The following is a 16135-nucleotide window of genomic DNA, read 5'->3' as shown; positions in this document are numbered from 1 at the left end:
AAGTTTCGTTCATTGTTGATTTGCCTTTGACAACGCGTACACCACCTACATGTAAATTTATAATAAGCTAATAACGTGTCGTTTTATTGTTTGATTTTGCCTTTACCAACGCACACACTACCTGCATGTAAATGTATATTAAGCTAATACGTGTCGTTTCATTGGTTGATTGCCTTTGACATGCTCACACCACCTGACGTAAATGTATGATACGTTAATTACGTGTCGTTTCATGGTTGATTGCCTTTGACAACGCGCACACCACCTGCATGTAAATGTAATAAGCTAATATGTGTCGTTTTCATTGGTTGCGTTTGCCTTTGACAATGCGCACACCACCTGCATGTAAATGTATAATAAGTTATAACGTGTCGTTTCATTGGTTGCATTTGCCTTTGACAATGCGTACACCACCTACACGTAATGTATGATAAGCTAATAACGTGTCGTTTTATTGGTTGATTGCCTTTACAACGCGCACACTACCTGCATGTAAATGTATAATAAGCTAATAACGTGTCGTTTCATTGGTTGCGTTGCCTTTGACAATGCGCACACCACCTGCACGTACATGTATATAAGTTAATAACGTGTCGTTTCATTGGTTGCATTGCCTTTGACAACGTGCACACCACCTGCATGTAAATGTATATAAGCTAATAACGTGTCGTTTCATTGGTTGATTTGCCTTGAACAACGCGCACACCACCTGCATGTAAATGTATATTAAGTTAATAACGTGTCTTTTCATTGGTTGCGTTACCTTTGACAACGCGCACACCACCTGCATGTAAATGTATTATAAGTTAATAACGTGTCGTTTCATTGATTGCGTTGCCTTTGACAATGCGTACACCACCTGCATGTAAATGTATAAATAGTTATAACGTGTCGTTTCATTGGTTGCTTTGATTTTGACAACTCGCACACCACCTGCATGTAAATGTATAATAAGTAATAACGTGTCGTTTCATTGATTGCGTTGCCTTTGACGATGCGCACACACCAACTGCATGTAACGTATAAAGTTAATAACTTGTCGTTTCATTAAATGCTTTGCCTTTGACAACGCACACACGACCTGCATGTAAATGTATATATAGAATAATTGTTAGTTTGTGGATAAAGATCAAGTTTATCATGCGAGGCTTAGAACCATGGTAGCGCGAGGCTTGCCGAGCATGATAAACTTGATCTTTATCCAAAACTAACATAATATTCTATTTATCCTATTATTTCCACCCATTTTTTCATTAATAAACATTAAATATCGCAGTTTTTGACAATTTGTTCTCTTCCGTAGTTAGCAAACCCGAGTGAGTCATTCCGCGTAGATTTTATAACAAAGTAGTCCCTGAGATAAACAAACGTTTTATTGAACAAACACCTTTGTAACATATGACACTCATAATGTTGTGTTGAAAACGAGACAACGCTCATTTATATCAATAACAATAATTCATAAACGATAGCTCTATATTAGTTACGGGGCACTGGAATTCACGCGCAAGACTCGTCGTAGTCAGTCGGTTATGGGAATCCGGGTCGTTTCATCACCTTAAATCCCGTTCGCCCCGAGTCGTTTCGCCCTAAGTCCCCGTTCGCCCTAGGTCGTTTCGCTCTAATTCCTGGGTCGTTTCGCCCTAATTTTTATACGTATAGCGATATTAAAGGATTTATCTTAGGCTTGTCAGAAGCTGAATGGGATATTGTTTAATACAGTATTAAATTATCTTAATCACTGTTTATTTTGTCTTTTGCTTCAGGTAATGAGGTGCTACAATGATAGAGACGCTTTGAAATAAAACAAAGTACAAAGTTATTTAATATTGCATATATTTTGATAGCTCTAATAAGATTAGATAACAAGAAAAATACACATGTATAAACAAAACATTCAATACAATGTCGAAGCACACATACACAATATTTGACATACATTTATTTTACCTAACATAAAACAACTGAGAAAATCACATCGAAATACAGATTTCATTTTTATATGTATTAATAAACAAAACATTCAATACAGTGTCGAAGCACACATACCAATAATTTGACATACATCTTATTTTACCTAACATAAAACAACTTAGCAAATCACATCAAAATTACATTGAATACAATGTGGTAGAATACACACAAAATCAGTTGATATAAACTTTGTATTTTACAACAGTCTTTTTTAGTTTTGCTTATTTTAATGTCCGTAACAGACTTCATCGTCTGTTTGATAACACTATCCACTTCACTCCCCAGACAATCCGACAACTAAGTCGGCCGTCATGTTGTCGGACGGTCCGTACAATCTGGACACGGACTTTAAGAAATGTGATGTGGTTACTTCATTTCCCATGTATTTGTCCCACAGGGATTGTATCTTCTCCTCCAACTTGGTGTATTTGGTCGCGACATCTCGGTCGAGGTCGTCGGCAGCTACTGTGATAGCGACGATCTCTGCCTCAGTCCTCAAGGTGGGTACAAGAACGTAGATGAAGCAGCCACCATATTTTTAAACATGCACATTAGCATCAATTATATTTAATTATATTCATAAGCAATATGGTGTACAAGTAAGAACATCGCATTTCCGTTTTTATGATAAGTCAAGTTCACTGAGTGAGCTACACACATTTTAATACTATTATTTACCTTCGACATCGTTGTTTGTCCGTTCTGAACGCCTAAATATGGACCAGTGTTCAGGATTGAACAGCACGTGCTGGAACCACTGACGAACCATGTATGTCACGAGGGCATCGAGCTGTGGAGTGTTCGCGCGGTCTCTCAACGCTGCAAACGTCTCCCGTATGTGTGCAACTAGCAGGTAGGACAACGCCATCGACTGCCTCATATAGTTGTACAGTGCCTGCCGACGTCTGTAAGTGGTTACTAGGCCAAGGTCCTGGACTTTCCGCCAAACAGCCTGTGTCCAGTGGAATACACATCCCTTGATAGTGACGCCAGGAAATACACGTCGTACAGCCAACCACGCCGCTGTAATTATAATGTATTGTTAAATAATATAGCTTTTAAAACACTTAATTGCGAGATAAATATCTAGTAGATAACCGATATATGTCAATGCAATTGAAGCAGTATAAGATTTTTTTTATTGTTGTTTATACTAAGTAATAAAAAAATATATGTAATAAATAATTTAATATTGTAATTTACCTTGCTCAAAGTCGAGAACAAAGTTGTCCACAACAAAATTGTTGAGTTTTTCTTTAATGGCGGTAAAAATAAGTTTACACCACTAGATTTTATTTCGTCGTTTGAGGCGTGATGATGGGGTTTAGATCACTCTATCGATGTTTCCATAAGCTCAAACAAATCATATTAAGGATACATGCAAGTGTATATTAACAGAATAACACAATGTTTTTGTTGCTCGTTCATCTTGTTTTAAGTCACTTCTTAGCAAAAAAAACTACTTAAGGCGAAAAGTGTCGTCCCTGGTTAGCCTTACGTACTGCACAGGCAAACGTGGGACGGCACTTTACGCACATGCACTAAATCCCATTTTCACAGATCACGGCCCAAATATAAAAGAATGACGATGCAACTGACAAAGGTATCGAGAATTATATTATAAAACCTGTTGAAAAGATGTTTACTTTTTTTCCAAGGAGCAAAGGTTATTCCCACGACTTTTTTCACGATATGTTCATACAATTATGAAAACAATATCCTAGAAGACAAAAATTGTAGGTACACTTTTTGAAAGTTAAGCATAACATTGTCAACCGTTTTAATTCTTGGTCGTTTGATGTTGAACAATTTGGATGAAACTAGAATTTGTTCTTGAATAAAACCTTTATTCAGTTCTAAGGGTGTTCAATATTTAGCATGCTAATTTAATTTGTAGTAAGGATATACAGATTGTTGTCCTTATGCGCGACTTTTGCATAGAATATAGATTTTTTTCTAGCGAAACATCACAAATAGATTCCATAATCATACACATATGTAAAATGGTGAGGTACTGTTCTTGACTAATGAACGGTAATAATTTGTCAAACCGAAGAATAATTATTAAAACCATTTTCACGACAATAGTCGCCTTTTAAATGTTTCTTGTACACGTAAGATTCATTGAAGTACACTAAGACACTTACCATTCTTTGCATGTATATAGTATGTTAATAACTGAAAATCATTTTACCAACTCTTACGTATACTACAATTTACGCAGAGTACGGAGAATACGCTTAAAGGCACCCGCAATACTCCGGGGTACTTTTTAGTATATTTTCCGTACACCGGGTATTTTTTAGTATACTGTAGAGTACCGGGGTACTTTAAAGTAGTACCTGAGCCGACAATAATTCATAATGGTTGTCTCAATAGGCCGTTGTCGGCTCAGGTACAACTTTAAAGTACCCCGGGTATTCTCACGTATACTATAATTTACCCCGGGTACGGAAAATACGCTCAAAAGCACAATGCCATACTCATGTTACTGAACATTTAACGAGTGCGGCGTTTTCACTAACAATCAAGGAGCAATAGATTCCTCGAAATCTTCTGTGCATACCTTTTGATTTGCATTCTTGATAATGGCAATATGTTTACCATGCTTTGATTTCTTGTTTAACAAAGATGTGCAATCGTGGGCTGTGCTTACAAATTAACTTGAAATACAAGTGTGGGTCTTCGCATTAACAATACAGTCTTACACAATCATAAACTGACTGAGCCTCGATCTTGGGAAGCTGGGAATAATACGTCAAGTGTATTATTAAGCCTGTGTAGTCCGACTAGGCTATAAAGGGGCGAACCTTTCCGTTTTTAAGGAATGTTAAGTTTAAACTACCGGGTAAGTCTCTTCTTAACGAAAATCCATTTTAATCGGAAAGTGTCGTCACTGATAAGCCCATGTGGACTGCAAAGACAAATTTGGGACGACACTTTACGCGACACTTTACGCGCATGCATTAAGCTAAGTTTTCAAAAAACATGACTCAATAAAAGAATTTGATATCAAGACTGCCAATTTAAGCAATGTTGAATTTGTGTCGACACTCCTTACTCGGCTTAATTTCAACATTCGATTCAGTTTAAGCCGTTGACGCATAACCTCGAAGAAATCGTGTACAGGTTACGTACAGTATATGTCATCGGCAAATTGGTATGTTTAGCATTTTCAAGTATTTGTAAATTTGATTATTTAGATGGAATATTAAACTTCCTGATTCCTTTCGCACGGTTATAAAAAACAGCTATACTTTGTATGGTTACCTGCAATAATTATTTAAATTAATATAATAATCAACTGTAAATGTTAAATATAAAGGGTTTGTACAGAGTTCAGCGATGTATATAAAACCGTCTATTTTGTCAGTATGTGTTATGTGCGCGGATGTGTGCAACTAGCTCCACCATTGCGCAATATTTACATAGATTTACATAGATTGTTAGCAAGTCGTTCAAATTGAAAGACAAGATAAGTATTGATGCAAAGCATCAAAGGGCGTCGGGAATTTCAGTGTAAAAGGCACTCAATGAAGTTACATGAAACGATTTTTTTTCTACTGTAAATATTAATATATTGGCCGATTATATTAAACAAAATAGAAAAAGATACTGGTAAAACTATTCTCTATAATTTTGTGTTATAACCCCCAAATAACCATTATCTATGATTTTGTGTTGTAACCCCCAAATATTTCATAGTTCATTTTATTTACATTGGTTTTCTTTTTTTTACTGGCATCCGTGTGCAGTTTTCATTAATGGAACAGAACTGTGTAGGTTTTAAAAAATCTGCTTCATCTTGTAAGCGTAATTTCATATTTTTCTCAACTTCAAGGGGAGATGATTCTGAACTTATGCTCACGTTGCTCATTTACGATAGAGGTTGAGTACTCATTGATATGAAAACACTGTGAAGTTTGAAAAAAAAAATGAAAGAAAACTGTAAATTGCATGAAGAAGCTGCATTTCACAATACTTTGAAATTCAGTAAAAGATCATTTTCAATAGGGTTCGAGTAATACTGATATAAAACACTTAACAAGCTTAGAAAGATTCAGACGAAAGTTGTGAAATCTTTAAACAAGTGGAAATTGTTTATTTTGTCAAATTTAATAGAAAAAATCAGGACTTATTGTCCCGATGTTTCTCATTTAAAATGAGGTAAAAATGCTCATTGATATGAAGACACTGTAAGTTTGGAAAGAATCTGATGAAAAATGTTGACATAATCACCTAACCAAGCAGTTTTTCACTTTTATTTTTAAATTCAAAGAGACAAAATTCTGTACTTATGGTCCGATATAGCTCAAATAGAGTTTGGGTTGGGTCCTCATTGATAAAAAACCTGTGCAAGTTTGGGAACAATCGGATGAAAATTTTGCACTTCGAACAACGATTTCAAAATTTCTCAAATTCTAAGGAAGATAACTATGGACGTAATGGTCGGATAATGCTAAAGGGCCCATACCGCCCATACCACCTGGATAGTAATACGTGTTTCTTAAAAAAAAACAACTCCGAGAGTGCTTGACTCTAGGGAAACGGGTTGCTGGGACACAGCTCCTTCTTGATAAGCGGCTGCTTCCTTTACCGCAACTCATTGTTACAATCAATAATATGTGGTAGGGATAGTACTTAGGGCCTATGATAGACAACCATACAAATACATGGATAATAGATGTGGTGTTTGCATTTATTTGTTAATATAAAAACACGTGTATTTTTATAAGATATTTAAGTATGTAAGAAATTTTAATTAACGTTGTCACCACGCGGCATCCTATATTTTAATAAAAATGTCCAATTGTAGTAAAATGTATTTTAAAATGTCTACACAAATAAAGCTTTATTATATTTATTAACCTTACTGAACAAAAATTGTCGGCCGCCGAACTGTTCCGGTACGCCTTCAAATAAACTTGCTCGCGCGAAAGGTCGTCAAATATCGTACTACATCGATTCTCCACTAAATAAGCAAATTAGAAAAACCACAAAAAAAAAATATTTTGATTATGTTTTGTTTTTATACAAAACCAGGAAGTTTCGCGTATTTGCCCAGTCCTGTGATCTTTCCCCTGTGATCAGTTGTGGGTCAGTTATTAATTAAAACAATTTGCATTATTGGCAATAAATGTTGTAATAAATGTAATAGGCACAAATGCAGTACTTATTTACACTAATTTACAAAAAAAATCACCACTATGCAAGATATTCTTAAAACAAAAATATATACATCGATCCGTAAAATAACTTCTCCTCCCAGAAGCGAACAAAATGCATTACATACTAGTCGCCGCTCTCCAGAGCGACGCCAATGATGGCAATTGTTACAAGCATGTTCCTTGTTCCATGTTCCAATATCCGACACTAGCCTGTATAAAGGCTGCGAAAAAGGTTGGTAGACACTTTCCACAATTAACGCGCCAAAAAAGTGTAGTTGGGTTAGGGTATGGACTCAACAAAACATCGTCACAAGGTTTGGGGTTTTATTTGTAGACGACCGAAAGTATATAGGCAGGAATATTTATATACACAGAACAGAAAACTTTCACAAATGATTTAGAATTACAACATGTCAGAACATTGCGACCACCAATACAATATTCCAAAATGCACGTTTACATTATCACAGTAATAAAAATGTTCCTCTTTTGATGTAGAAAAAAATACAAGTTTAATATGTTCAATCTCATCAGATTGGACGAATGATCCATAATAAGTAAAATATTGACTTTACTTGAAATGCTAAGTATGATAAAGTTTGTCTTGCGACAGACCAATTTTAAAAGTCGACATTGTACGGGATATGCAATCTCTAGCACGTATTATTTGTTACTTTCTGACTTAAGGAAATCATGATGATTGCATTGCTCACATTCTTACTGGACAATACAAGAACGGCATTACAGTACATGACTGGATGAACACAGGCCAAAAGACTGAATCTAACAACATATAACTCTGTACCATATATTTATGTGTGTAAAGTATCATATGCCAGGGTTTTTGCCTCTTGTCTCGTGGGTCTTCGGAGCGTAGGCTGATCCACTGCGTCTTCGTTCGCTTGTCAATACCGAAGTTCGTACACACGAAACACTTTCATGCAATTACTATTTTTCACTTAAAGGGAATCCTAGCATCAAAACGACGTGTTCCTTTATTATTTTCAAAAAAGTTACATCACGGTTTGTGTAACAGAGTTGAGCATTTTACATTTATAACATTCAATTATGAAATTGCTCGCTGAAATAGAATACGCCTTCAACCGCGCCTTCAACCGTTGAAGAAGAAAAGTCTTCGCCAGGAGAAATCTTCAATCTCAAACTTCAGTGTAGATCCACCCGGTGTTCACCAAAAGATGCAGTTTAGTTGATGGACACATTCGCAGGCAATTTATGTTATAATATACAGCATTATAGACACATGTATTTTCATTCTTTACCTTCATTAACTTACCGGCCATTTTCCCCTTATTCTTCAAATCGCGTTTGACCTTACAGTGCTTAAAAAATAAACATATGTATATGGTAAAACAAATCATTATATTTAAACATTATTAATTATTATACATTATTAGTAATTTAACTATTAACATTTATAAAAAATCGCAAAAAAGATTGCATGAGCAATATTGAAAGAGACATCTTAGATTTAAGAAACAAATAAACATGAAAACGAAATGAATGAAAATAACTTTTTTAATTTATATCATGTCCATCAAATGTACTTAAGTTACTGTTATATAAGTCCCGTTACTTTCATTTGTATGAAAAGTAACAAATGACTAAAATGACTTCAAATCAATAATTCAATAATATAATTAAAAGTTATAAGTAAATATCGCTAACACCTACGTATGCAGTGCAGGAGTAGGTTAAATTTTTCTTTGTTATGTTTCATATTTACATACGAATGGAACTAATTTCTTTCTAGACGTGTAACTATCTATCTTATGTTGCTACTTGCAAGGAATTAAAACAATCGTTCTTGGTATAAACTTTTTTGTCGTTGAGTGTGTGTGTGTGTGATTGCGTGCGTGCATGCATGTTAGTGGTTTTTATTGTGTTTGTTGCGTTGTGTGTGGGTGTTTTGTTTCTTTATTGTTTTGAATATGTATATGGATTATTTCGAAAAAATGTCCACTTCTATCTAAAGTGTGCGTCAAAAAGGTCTCTATAGGACTATTGCGATAGGACTATTGCTGCCGTGTTTCACTTCATACGCACGCCTATTGTTGACAGCCATCTGCATGATGAACTTTATTTCTTCCTCTTGAATATTTTCAATACCGAAGTTTTCTAGTACATTTCTCGTCTGCAAACTTTGAAACTTATGATTTCTTTTGCATGCTTCGCCGAATTTGCAGTCGTCCTCGATGTAAAACTTGCAAATGTGTAAATGTTGACATCCGTCGCCATGCTTGCAGGCGCCTTCATTATTATAGAATTTGCAGACGATAGGAAGTGTGGTCCAGTTTCGGTTTTCTATGTGCCTGCATAGTTCAAGCACGATGCTATCCGGAAGTTTGTCAATGCTCTTTCTTTTTAAAACTAAATTATTGCGAACATGACGAAGATCATGCAAAAAAGGACATCCATTTCCATTATTGCATCGCCCAATCATGAAGAACTTGCAGATATGAAGATCTTTACAAACATGATCGTGCCGTGTGGTTTTCGTATACGTCTGACAGATTTTGATGTTTACTTTGGAATTTCAATTCCATCGTCTATAAATTTGATACCAGTGTCTTTAAACATTTTTTGCACGAACGTTTTCTCTTCCGTAATAAACCGTTGGTCATCATTACCGGCTGGCGATCTCCTGTCGTTTTCATTAGTTCGTATACCTTTCCTAATTTCTGAACGTGACTTCCGTTTTCGGTTGGTATTCTTTACAATTTTGGAATCAAAATCTCTTTTACGTTTTCGTGATGCGTGACTACCACCCTGTGTCTGTAACAATTCCGCTGGACAATGATTCCCTGATGAAGTCTCGTCAATTAAACAAGACTGAGTGCTTCTGTTCCCCTCTAGTTCAGTGTCTGTGTAAAAGTCGCGAAGTTCTGTGTGAATTTTTAGTTCTTCATCGTGTATTTTGCGTTGCACATTACTCAAAAAAACTCGATCGTTAAATGGATCACCAGTCTGACCTCTTTGAAGCTCTTCGACACTCAACTGGTCTCTTATTTCAGTATATAGGTCGCGAGAGCTGCTATTCCCTTCACCGAAACCATTAACTGAATTCTTCATGTGATCAAGCGGTACAGCATCAGAACTATTTAAATAAGCATCCGGCAAATGATTTCGGTCGTCGAATCTCATGTTATCACATCCTCTACCCTCCTCGTTTGCTGTCAACATGTGGGTAACATGTTCAACATGTGGGTCACGTACTTCAACATGTGGGTCACGTACTTGATCATATCCGCTGAGCCGACTTGAAAAATAGTGGTTGTCAAAACTTCTAAAATCTTCTCGCCTTTCTCTTTGTGAATCTTCCTTAATATGCCTTCTAGCTTCGTATTTTTCAGCATCCCATTTGGAAATGTATGTTTCATGTTTTACTGCGTCGTTTCGTCCTGAGTGTCCATTCAAACTATAATCTTTAACGGGGTTGAGGGGGCTTCGTCTTGGCAAGAACATGTCTTCGTCATCAACTCTTACATGCAATAAGTTTTCATGCCCACGTTCATCAACTCTTATATGTTCATGTCTTGCTCGTTTAAATACTCGTTCAGTATTATATTTTCGTCCGTTGTTCCCTCCCCTAAAGTCATAATTTGAACCATGAGAACTGCCTCTTTTACCGCTTTTTTCAAAATATCTTATACCTTCGTCATCGCTAACTTCTCCATGTCTGTAAATAGGAAAACATCGTTCATGAAAAAGCCTGCTGTTTATTTCATCTCTTTCATAAGACTTTGTACGGTCATCATACAAAGTACTTTGACTTTCATTATTTTTTCTTTCTCCGTACATTCTATTGCTTTCATGGTCTCCAAAATTTGAATGTCTTATGATTGAAAAATCTCGATCATGGCTTTGATGCATGTCAAGGTTTTCTTTGAAACTTTGTCGACTTCCATATGAAGAATTTGAACTGTTGGTATTTATTTTGTCATGCAAACTATTCCGTTCATCGAGATGACTCTTGTTTGATTTTCTGTCATTCAACCGATTATTGTAATTATCGCGTACGTTGTCATCTCTGTCAATTTGTAAATTAAGTTCATGAACATGTCTATCGTTTCCTTCTCTAGCCAAACAATCTTGGTCGAAAGATAAATCGTTTGATTTTATGTCAAAGCAGCCAACTGGTCTGTCTTCTTCTCTTCCGTCGATCGACCGATCCCTTTTATAGGATATGACATCTTCGTGTTTTCGATCATCCGTGTCATGGCCAGATCGCATTGGTCTGTCTTCATTATCAGGAAACTGCATACATTTCTTTTGACGTATGTAACGTCTCAGATCTCCATGAAAAGCGTTCACAGCTTGCAGCTTACTGCATCTCTCTGGTAATCAGTTCTTCTTTCGTGCGTTTGGTTCTGTTTGTTTACCCGTTTGCCCCTCAATTCTGTTCTCTGGCCATTGTAAACAGAACGTTCATGCTGTTGCTCTTCTGTTCTTCTTTCCAACTCTACTTCATGCGTTAACCTAGGATTACCTATTCGTATGTCCTCTAAAGTGTTCTCCGGCTCATCGACAGGCATGTCCAGGTCTGTGTAGCAATTTAAAGGTCTATCGTGCTGTGTTATTCCCTTATGCATGAGCGACGTATCTGATTTTCCACCTACATACTTTGCTTGGTTTTTTCCTCGATCTCTTTCCGAAATACCGCGACCTCTAGCTCTTTGAAACCCATCATATTTGTTATAGATATTTTTTTTTCTAGCATACTTAGCCTGGTGTCTTCCTCGACCTTTTTCCAAACCTCTTCCTCGTTGAAATCCACGACCCATTTTATATGTCTGAAATATATATCAATAAGACCAAATCAATCTTGTTTGTTCCACTAACATCTAAAAATAAGGATAGTCAGTTTGGTCACGTTTATCATATGAATATTATGTAATATTGCACAAATGAGATAAAACCCACGAAATATATCAGGAAGAGCGAAAATTGTTTTTTCTTATTTTACTTTTATACCTACTGGATACAAAACTGAGTATACAAATATATAACTCAAACGGTTTACTATATGATCAAATCAATTATATATCCAATTTCACTTATATTGAAATTTATCGAGATGCACTGCTAAGCGATTTTACTGTGGCGCGTATATATTCCTATACTGGTTAGGCACTTGCCTCTAACATATAAGAGAGTTCATGTCACTTAAACTTAATAAGTCGTATACTAAATCATTTTTCATTTGAAGACTCTCCTGTTATCGTTTTGTTTTTACTTTTTCGAGTGTTTATCCGTCGATACTTATTTTTGTGCGTTCTTTTTGTTTGTATACATTCTATGTATTTTTTCACAATGCTTAATATCGAAAATATGGAAGTGACACAATCATCGGTATCCCAAGTAATATACCCAGAATTGAGGAAATAAATTCTATTTCATCCTAGAAAGACACACATTTTACTTGAAACCAGCATTTATCATACAAGGTTTAAATCAGTTAATTGTTTGTTTCATATATGAGCTGTTTTTAAGTGGTTTTCACATCCAATGCTTCGCATTAAATATTGCTATAACGTGACAATATTCATATGTGTTTGTGTTTGTCGTGTGAATATAGGTAATCAAGCCTGTGTAACGGTTGTTCTTAACATATAGGAACATTACGTCTACACACACGCACACACATCTGACATCGCCATTACTCTTGTGAGCATCCGCTGATCTTTTGTTGAAGGAAACTGAAATTTGGCTTAAATCAAGGGAAATCTCACTTTAGACTAAAATACAGACAACAAAACAAAACTTAATGCAACAATGGGTGAGCACATTTGAACGGTTTATACAAAGCAACTATTATATACATTAATTGGAATATTAATATTTCTTGAAATAAAAAGCATTTGCAAGTGTTCTTATCTTGCTTTAAACACTAAAACAGCTTTTTTACTAATCAGATATTACATAAATACACCATCTGGACTTGTCTTGACTTTTGTGCAGCACTTACCTTTCTTCTGGATAATTTGTTTGTTGAATTTAATGGTAAAATATTGAAACAAATTATCGGTGTTCCTATGGTTACTAATTGTGCGCCACTTATAGTTGATCTATTTTTATATTGTTATGAAAGAGATTTTATGTTAGAATTTTCGAAAACTAAACAGCTAGATTTGATTTTTTTCTCTCTGACGGGCATTTCTCGATCGATTTATTGTTAAGCTTCGTTTTATTTACTTGAATAATATATACGTGTATAGATCACGCAGCTTTTTATCATAACTAGGATAAATTTCGTGTTGAAAAATTATTGCCTCAGTCTATACGGTTATTCTTTTCAGGTAATACAATCATTTTCTTTTACATTTATTTTCATAGTATATTACAGTCACATAAACAACCAAGCCATGTAATATGGATCTTTTACATCCAATATTGCGGCTTCTTCCTGTATTTGCGCGATGATGATCTGAAAAATTAACTTTATGATGCTATATTCTTAAATCTTTTTGTAACAAGGGCTCTTTGTAAAACATGCAAGCCCCCCCCCCCATATGGGCTGTCAGTTGTAGTGGCAGCCATTGTGTGAATATGTTTTTGTCACTGTGACCTTGACCTTTAACCTAGTGACCTGAAAATCAATAGGGGTCATCAGCCAGTCATGATCAATGTACCTATGAAGTTTCATGATCCTAGGTGTAAGCATTCTTGAGTTATCATCCGGAAACCAGTTTACTATATCGAGTCACTGTGACCTTGACCTTTGACCTAGTGACCTGAAAATCAATAGGGGTCATCTGCCAGTCATGATCAATGTGCCTATGAAGTTTCATGATCCTAGGCGTAAGCATTCTTGACTTATCATCCGGAAACCATTTTACTGTTTAGAGTCACTGTGACCTTGACCTTTGACCTAGTGACCTAAAAATCAATAGGGGTCATCTGCCAGTCATGATCAATGTGGCTATAAGTTTCATGATGCTAGGCCTAAGCATTCTTGAGTTATCATCCGGAAACCATTTTACTATTTCGAGTCACTGTGACCTTGACCTTTGACCTAGTGACCTGAAAATCAATAGGGGTCATCTGACAGCCATGATCAATGTACCTATGAAGTTTCATGATCCTAGGCCTACGCGTTCTTGAGTTATCATCCGGAAACCATCTGGTGGACCGACATGTGGAAAGCAATGTACCCCCTCTTCTTCGAAGGGGGGCATAAACAGAAGGGATTTAGTTGACGCTTGTTCGTAATTACATTTCATCGTTCCTCAAAAAGTTGTTACTCAGTTGTTCTGGTCTCCTTCCTACCATTGAGTAATTAAATGGTAATTAAATTGAATGCGTTTTTATTCCCTTTTTTTAATGTTTAATTTGACTTGCAGTGCTATGAGGTTACATTTTATTTACACTTATTTGTATATTGAATATTGCTGTAAGGTTGAGCGCTATAAAACCGGTTTAAACCCCAGTGCTTAAGCGTTGACCGTTCCAAGGCGGTGACCCCGGCTTTATTCTACAATGTGTGTATGTTGTTTCGCATTGTGTCGTACTGTTTTGAAAATTAGTTACTTGCCATAAATTAATGACCACGAACGTGTGTATAATGGGAATGCAATACTGTTGGAGCAACTGGATGTTCACCTCTTTATATTAAATCGAAAAGGCATATAGAGAATATAATGAGAGTTTTGGATAAAGACTAAGTTTATCATGCGAGGCTCAGCACCATGGTAGCGCTCGGCTTTATCCAAAACTCACATAATATTCTATTTATCCTATTATTTCCTCCTTTTTCCATTAATAACTATCAAATATCGCATTTTCACAATTTTGTTCTTCAGTAGTTGAAAAAAAAAACAACAGATTCCCCATTTTTTGGAAAAACCCGAGTGTGATCTAAAAATAGCGATAATATAAAGCTAAAGTTTATAAAGTTGTTATACTATCCATTTTCATCTGGTAAAGCCTCGAGCTACCATGATTCTGAGCATCGCATTATAAACTTGATCTTTATCAAAAACTCACATAATATTCTCAGACGAAGCAAACATAAGAAGATTCATAATAACAGTTATAAAAATCTTATACAAAGCATTGTTGACATTGTGAATGGGCTTAAAACATTTTAAAGCCCATAACCCCCCCCCCCCCAATCAACGAATATTTTGAAAACTAAAGTTAACACATAAACAATCAATGTTCCTTATAGCAATAGCGAAAATTACAACGCTAGATGTAGTCTGGTAACATAGATTTAACAAGATACAAAATGCTCTTTTTTATTTTCGCAGGATAATATATTCAACACATGATCATGCACCAAGTTAGTGTTCGTGTGTCGTATGAATAGATATCATTTTGTATCTCGTTAAACCTATGTTACCATACCATATCTAGCGTTGAAATATATTTTGCGAAATATTCGTTGATTTTAAATATTAATGTTACTTTAATACCGTGACAGTATTATAATCTAATTGATTATGCGTATGAAATCAACTGATGATATGTAATTTTTATTGTATACATTATTTGTTTGTTATAATTTTAAAGGATACAGTGTCTAAACAATAAGCAATTAATTTAGCACTTACATTATGGAATAGTCTTTGTTATCCTTCTTTGTAACATTAACACGTCATTTTTCCAACGCATACAGATATAAAGTGAACTCTGAATATTCAACTGGGTACTGCGGGATATCGAATTGCTCTGACGTGATTCTATCATTTTCCAAAAATAAGGATAGTTGGCCGATAACCTACGGAATACCGTACGTGCCATCGTGATTACACATTAACATCCAGAGGGCGAGAATGCGAGAACGCGATAGTACGATGGCGACAATGCGACAATACGATGACGACAGTGCGACAATACGATGGCGACAATGCGATAGTACGATGGCGAGAATGCGAGAACGCGATAGTACGATGACGACAATGCGACAGTGCGACAATACGATGGCGACAGTGCGATAGTACGCTGGCGACAATGTGATAGTCATATCGTAC

General features: G+C 35.8%; 1 protein-coding gene across 1 annotated transcript; it reads right to left on the bottom strand.

Moving 5' to 3' along the window:
* Positions 1-7452: 7452 nt before the first annotated feature.
* LOC127833283 (uncharacterized) lies at positions 7453-15860 on the bottom strand. Its single transcript, XM_052358454.1, has 2 exons — positions 15716-15860; positions 7453-11953 (listed from the first exon to the last, which is right to left on the bottom strand). Exon 2 carries the CDS (start codon positions 11421-11423, stop codon positions 9684-9686), a length of 1740 nt encoding a protein of 579 aa, XP_052214414.1. The 5' UTR covers positions 11424-11953; positions 15716-15860; the 3' UTR covers positions 7453-9683.
* Positions 15861-16135: the final 275 nt, after the last annotated feature.

This window comes from Dreissena polymorpha, chromosome 6 (assembly GCF_020536995.1).
Source record: "Dreissena polymorpha isolate Duluth1 chromosome 6, UMN_Dpol_1.0, whole genome shotgun sequence".
Classification (NCBI taxonomy): Eukaryota; Metazoa; Mollusca; class Bivalvia; order Myida; family Dreissenidae; genus Dreissena; species Dreissena polymorpha.
Note: the sequence above shows the minus strand (reverse complement) of the source record. Positions and strands in the feature narration are given on the sequence as shown.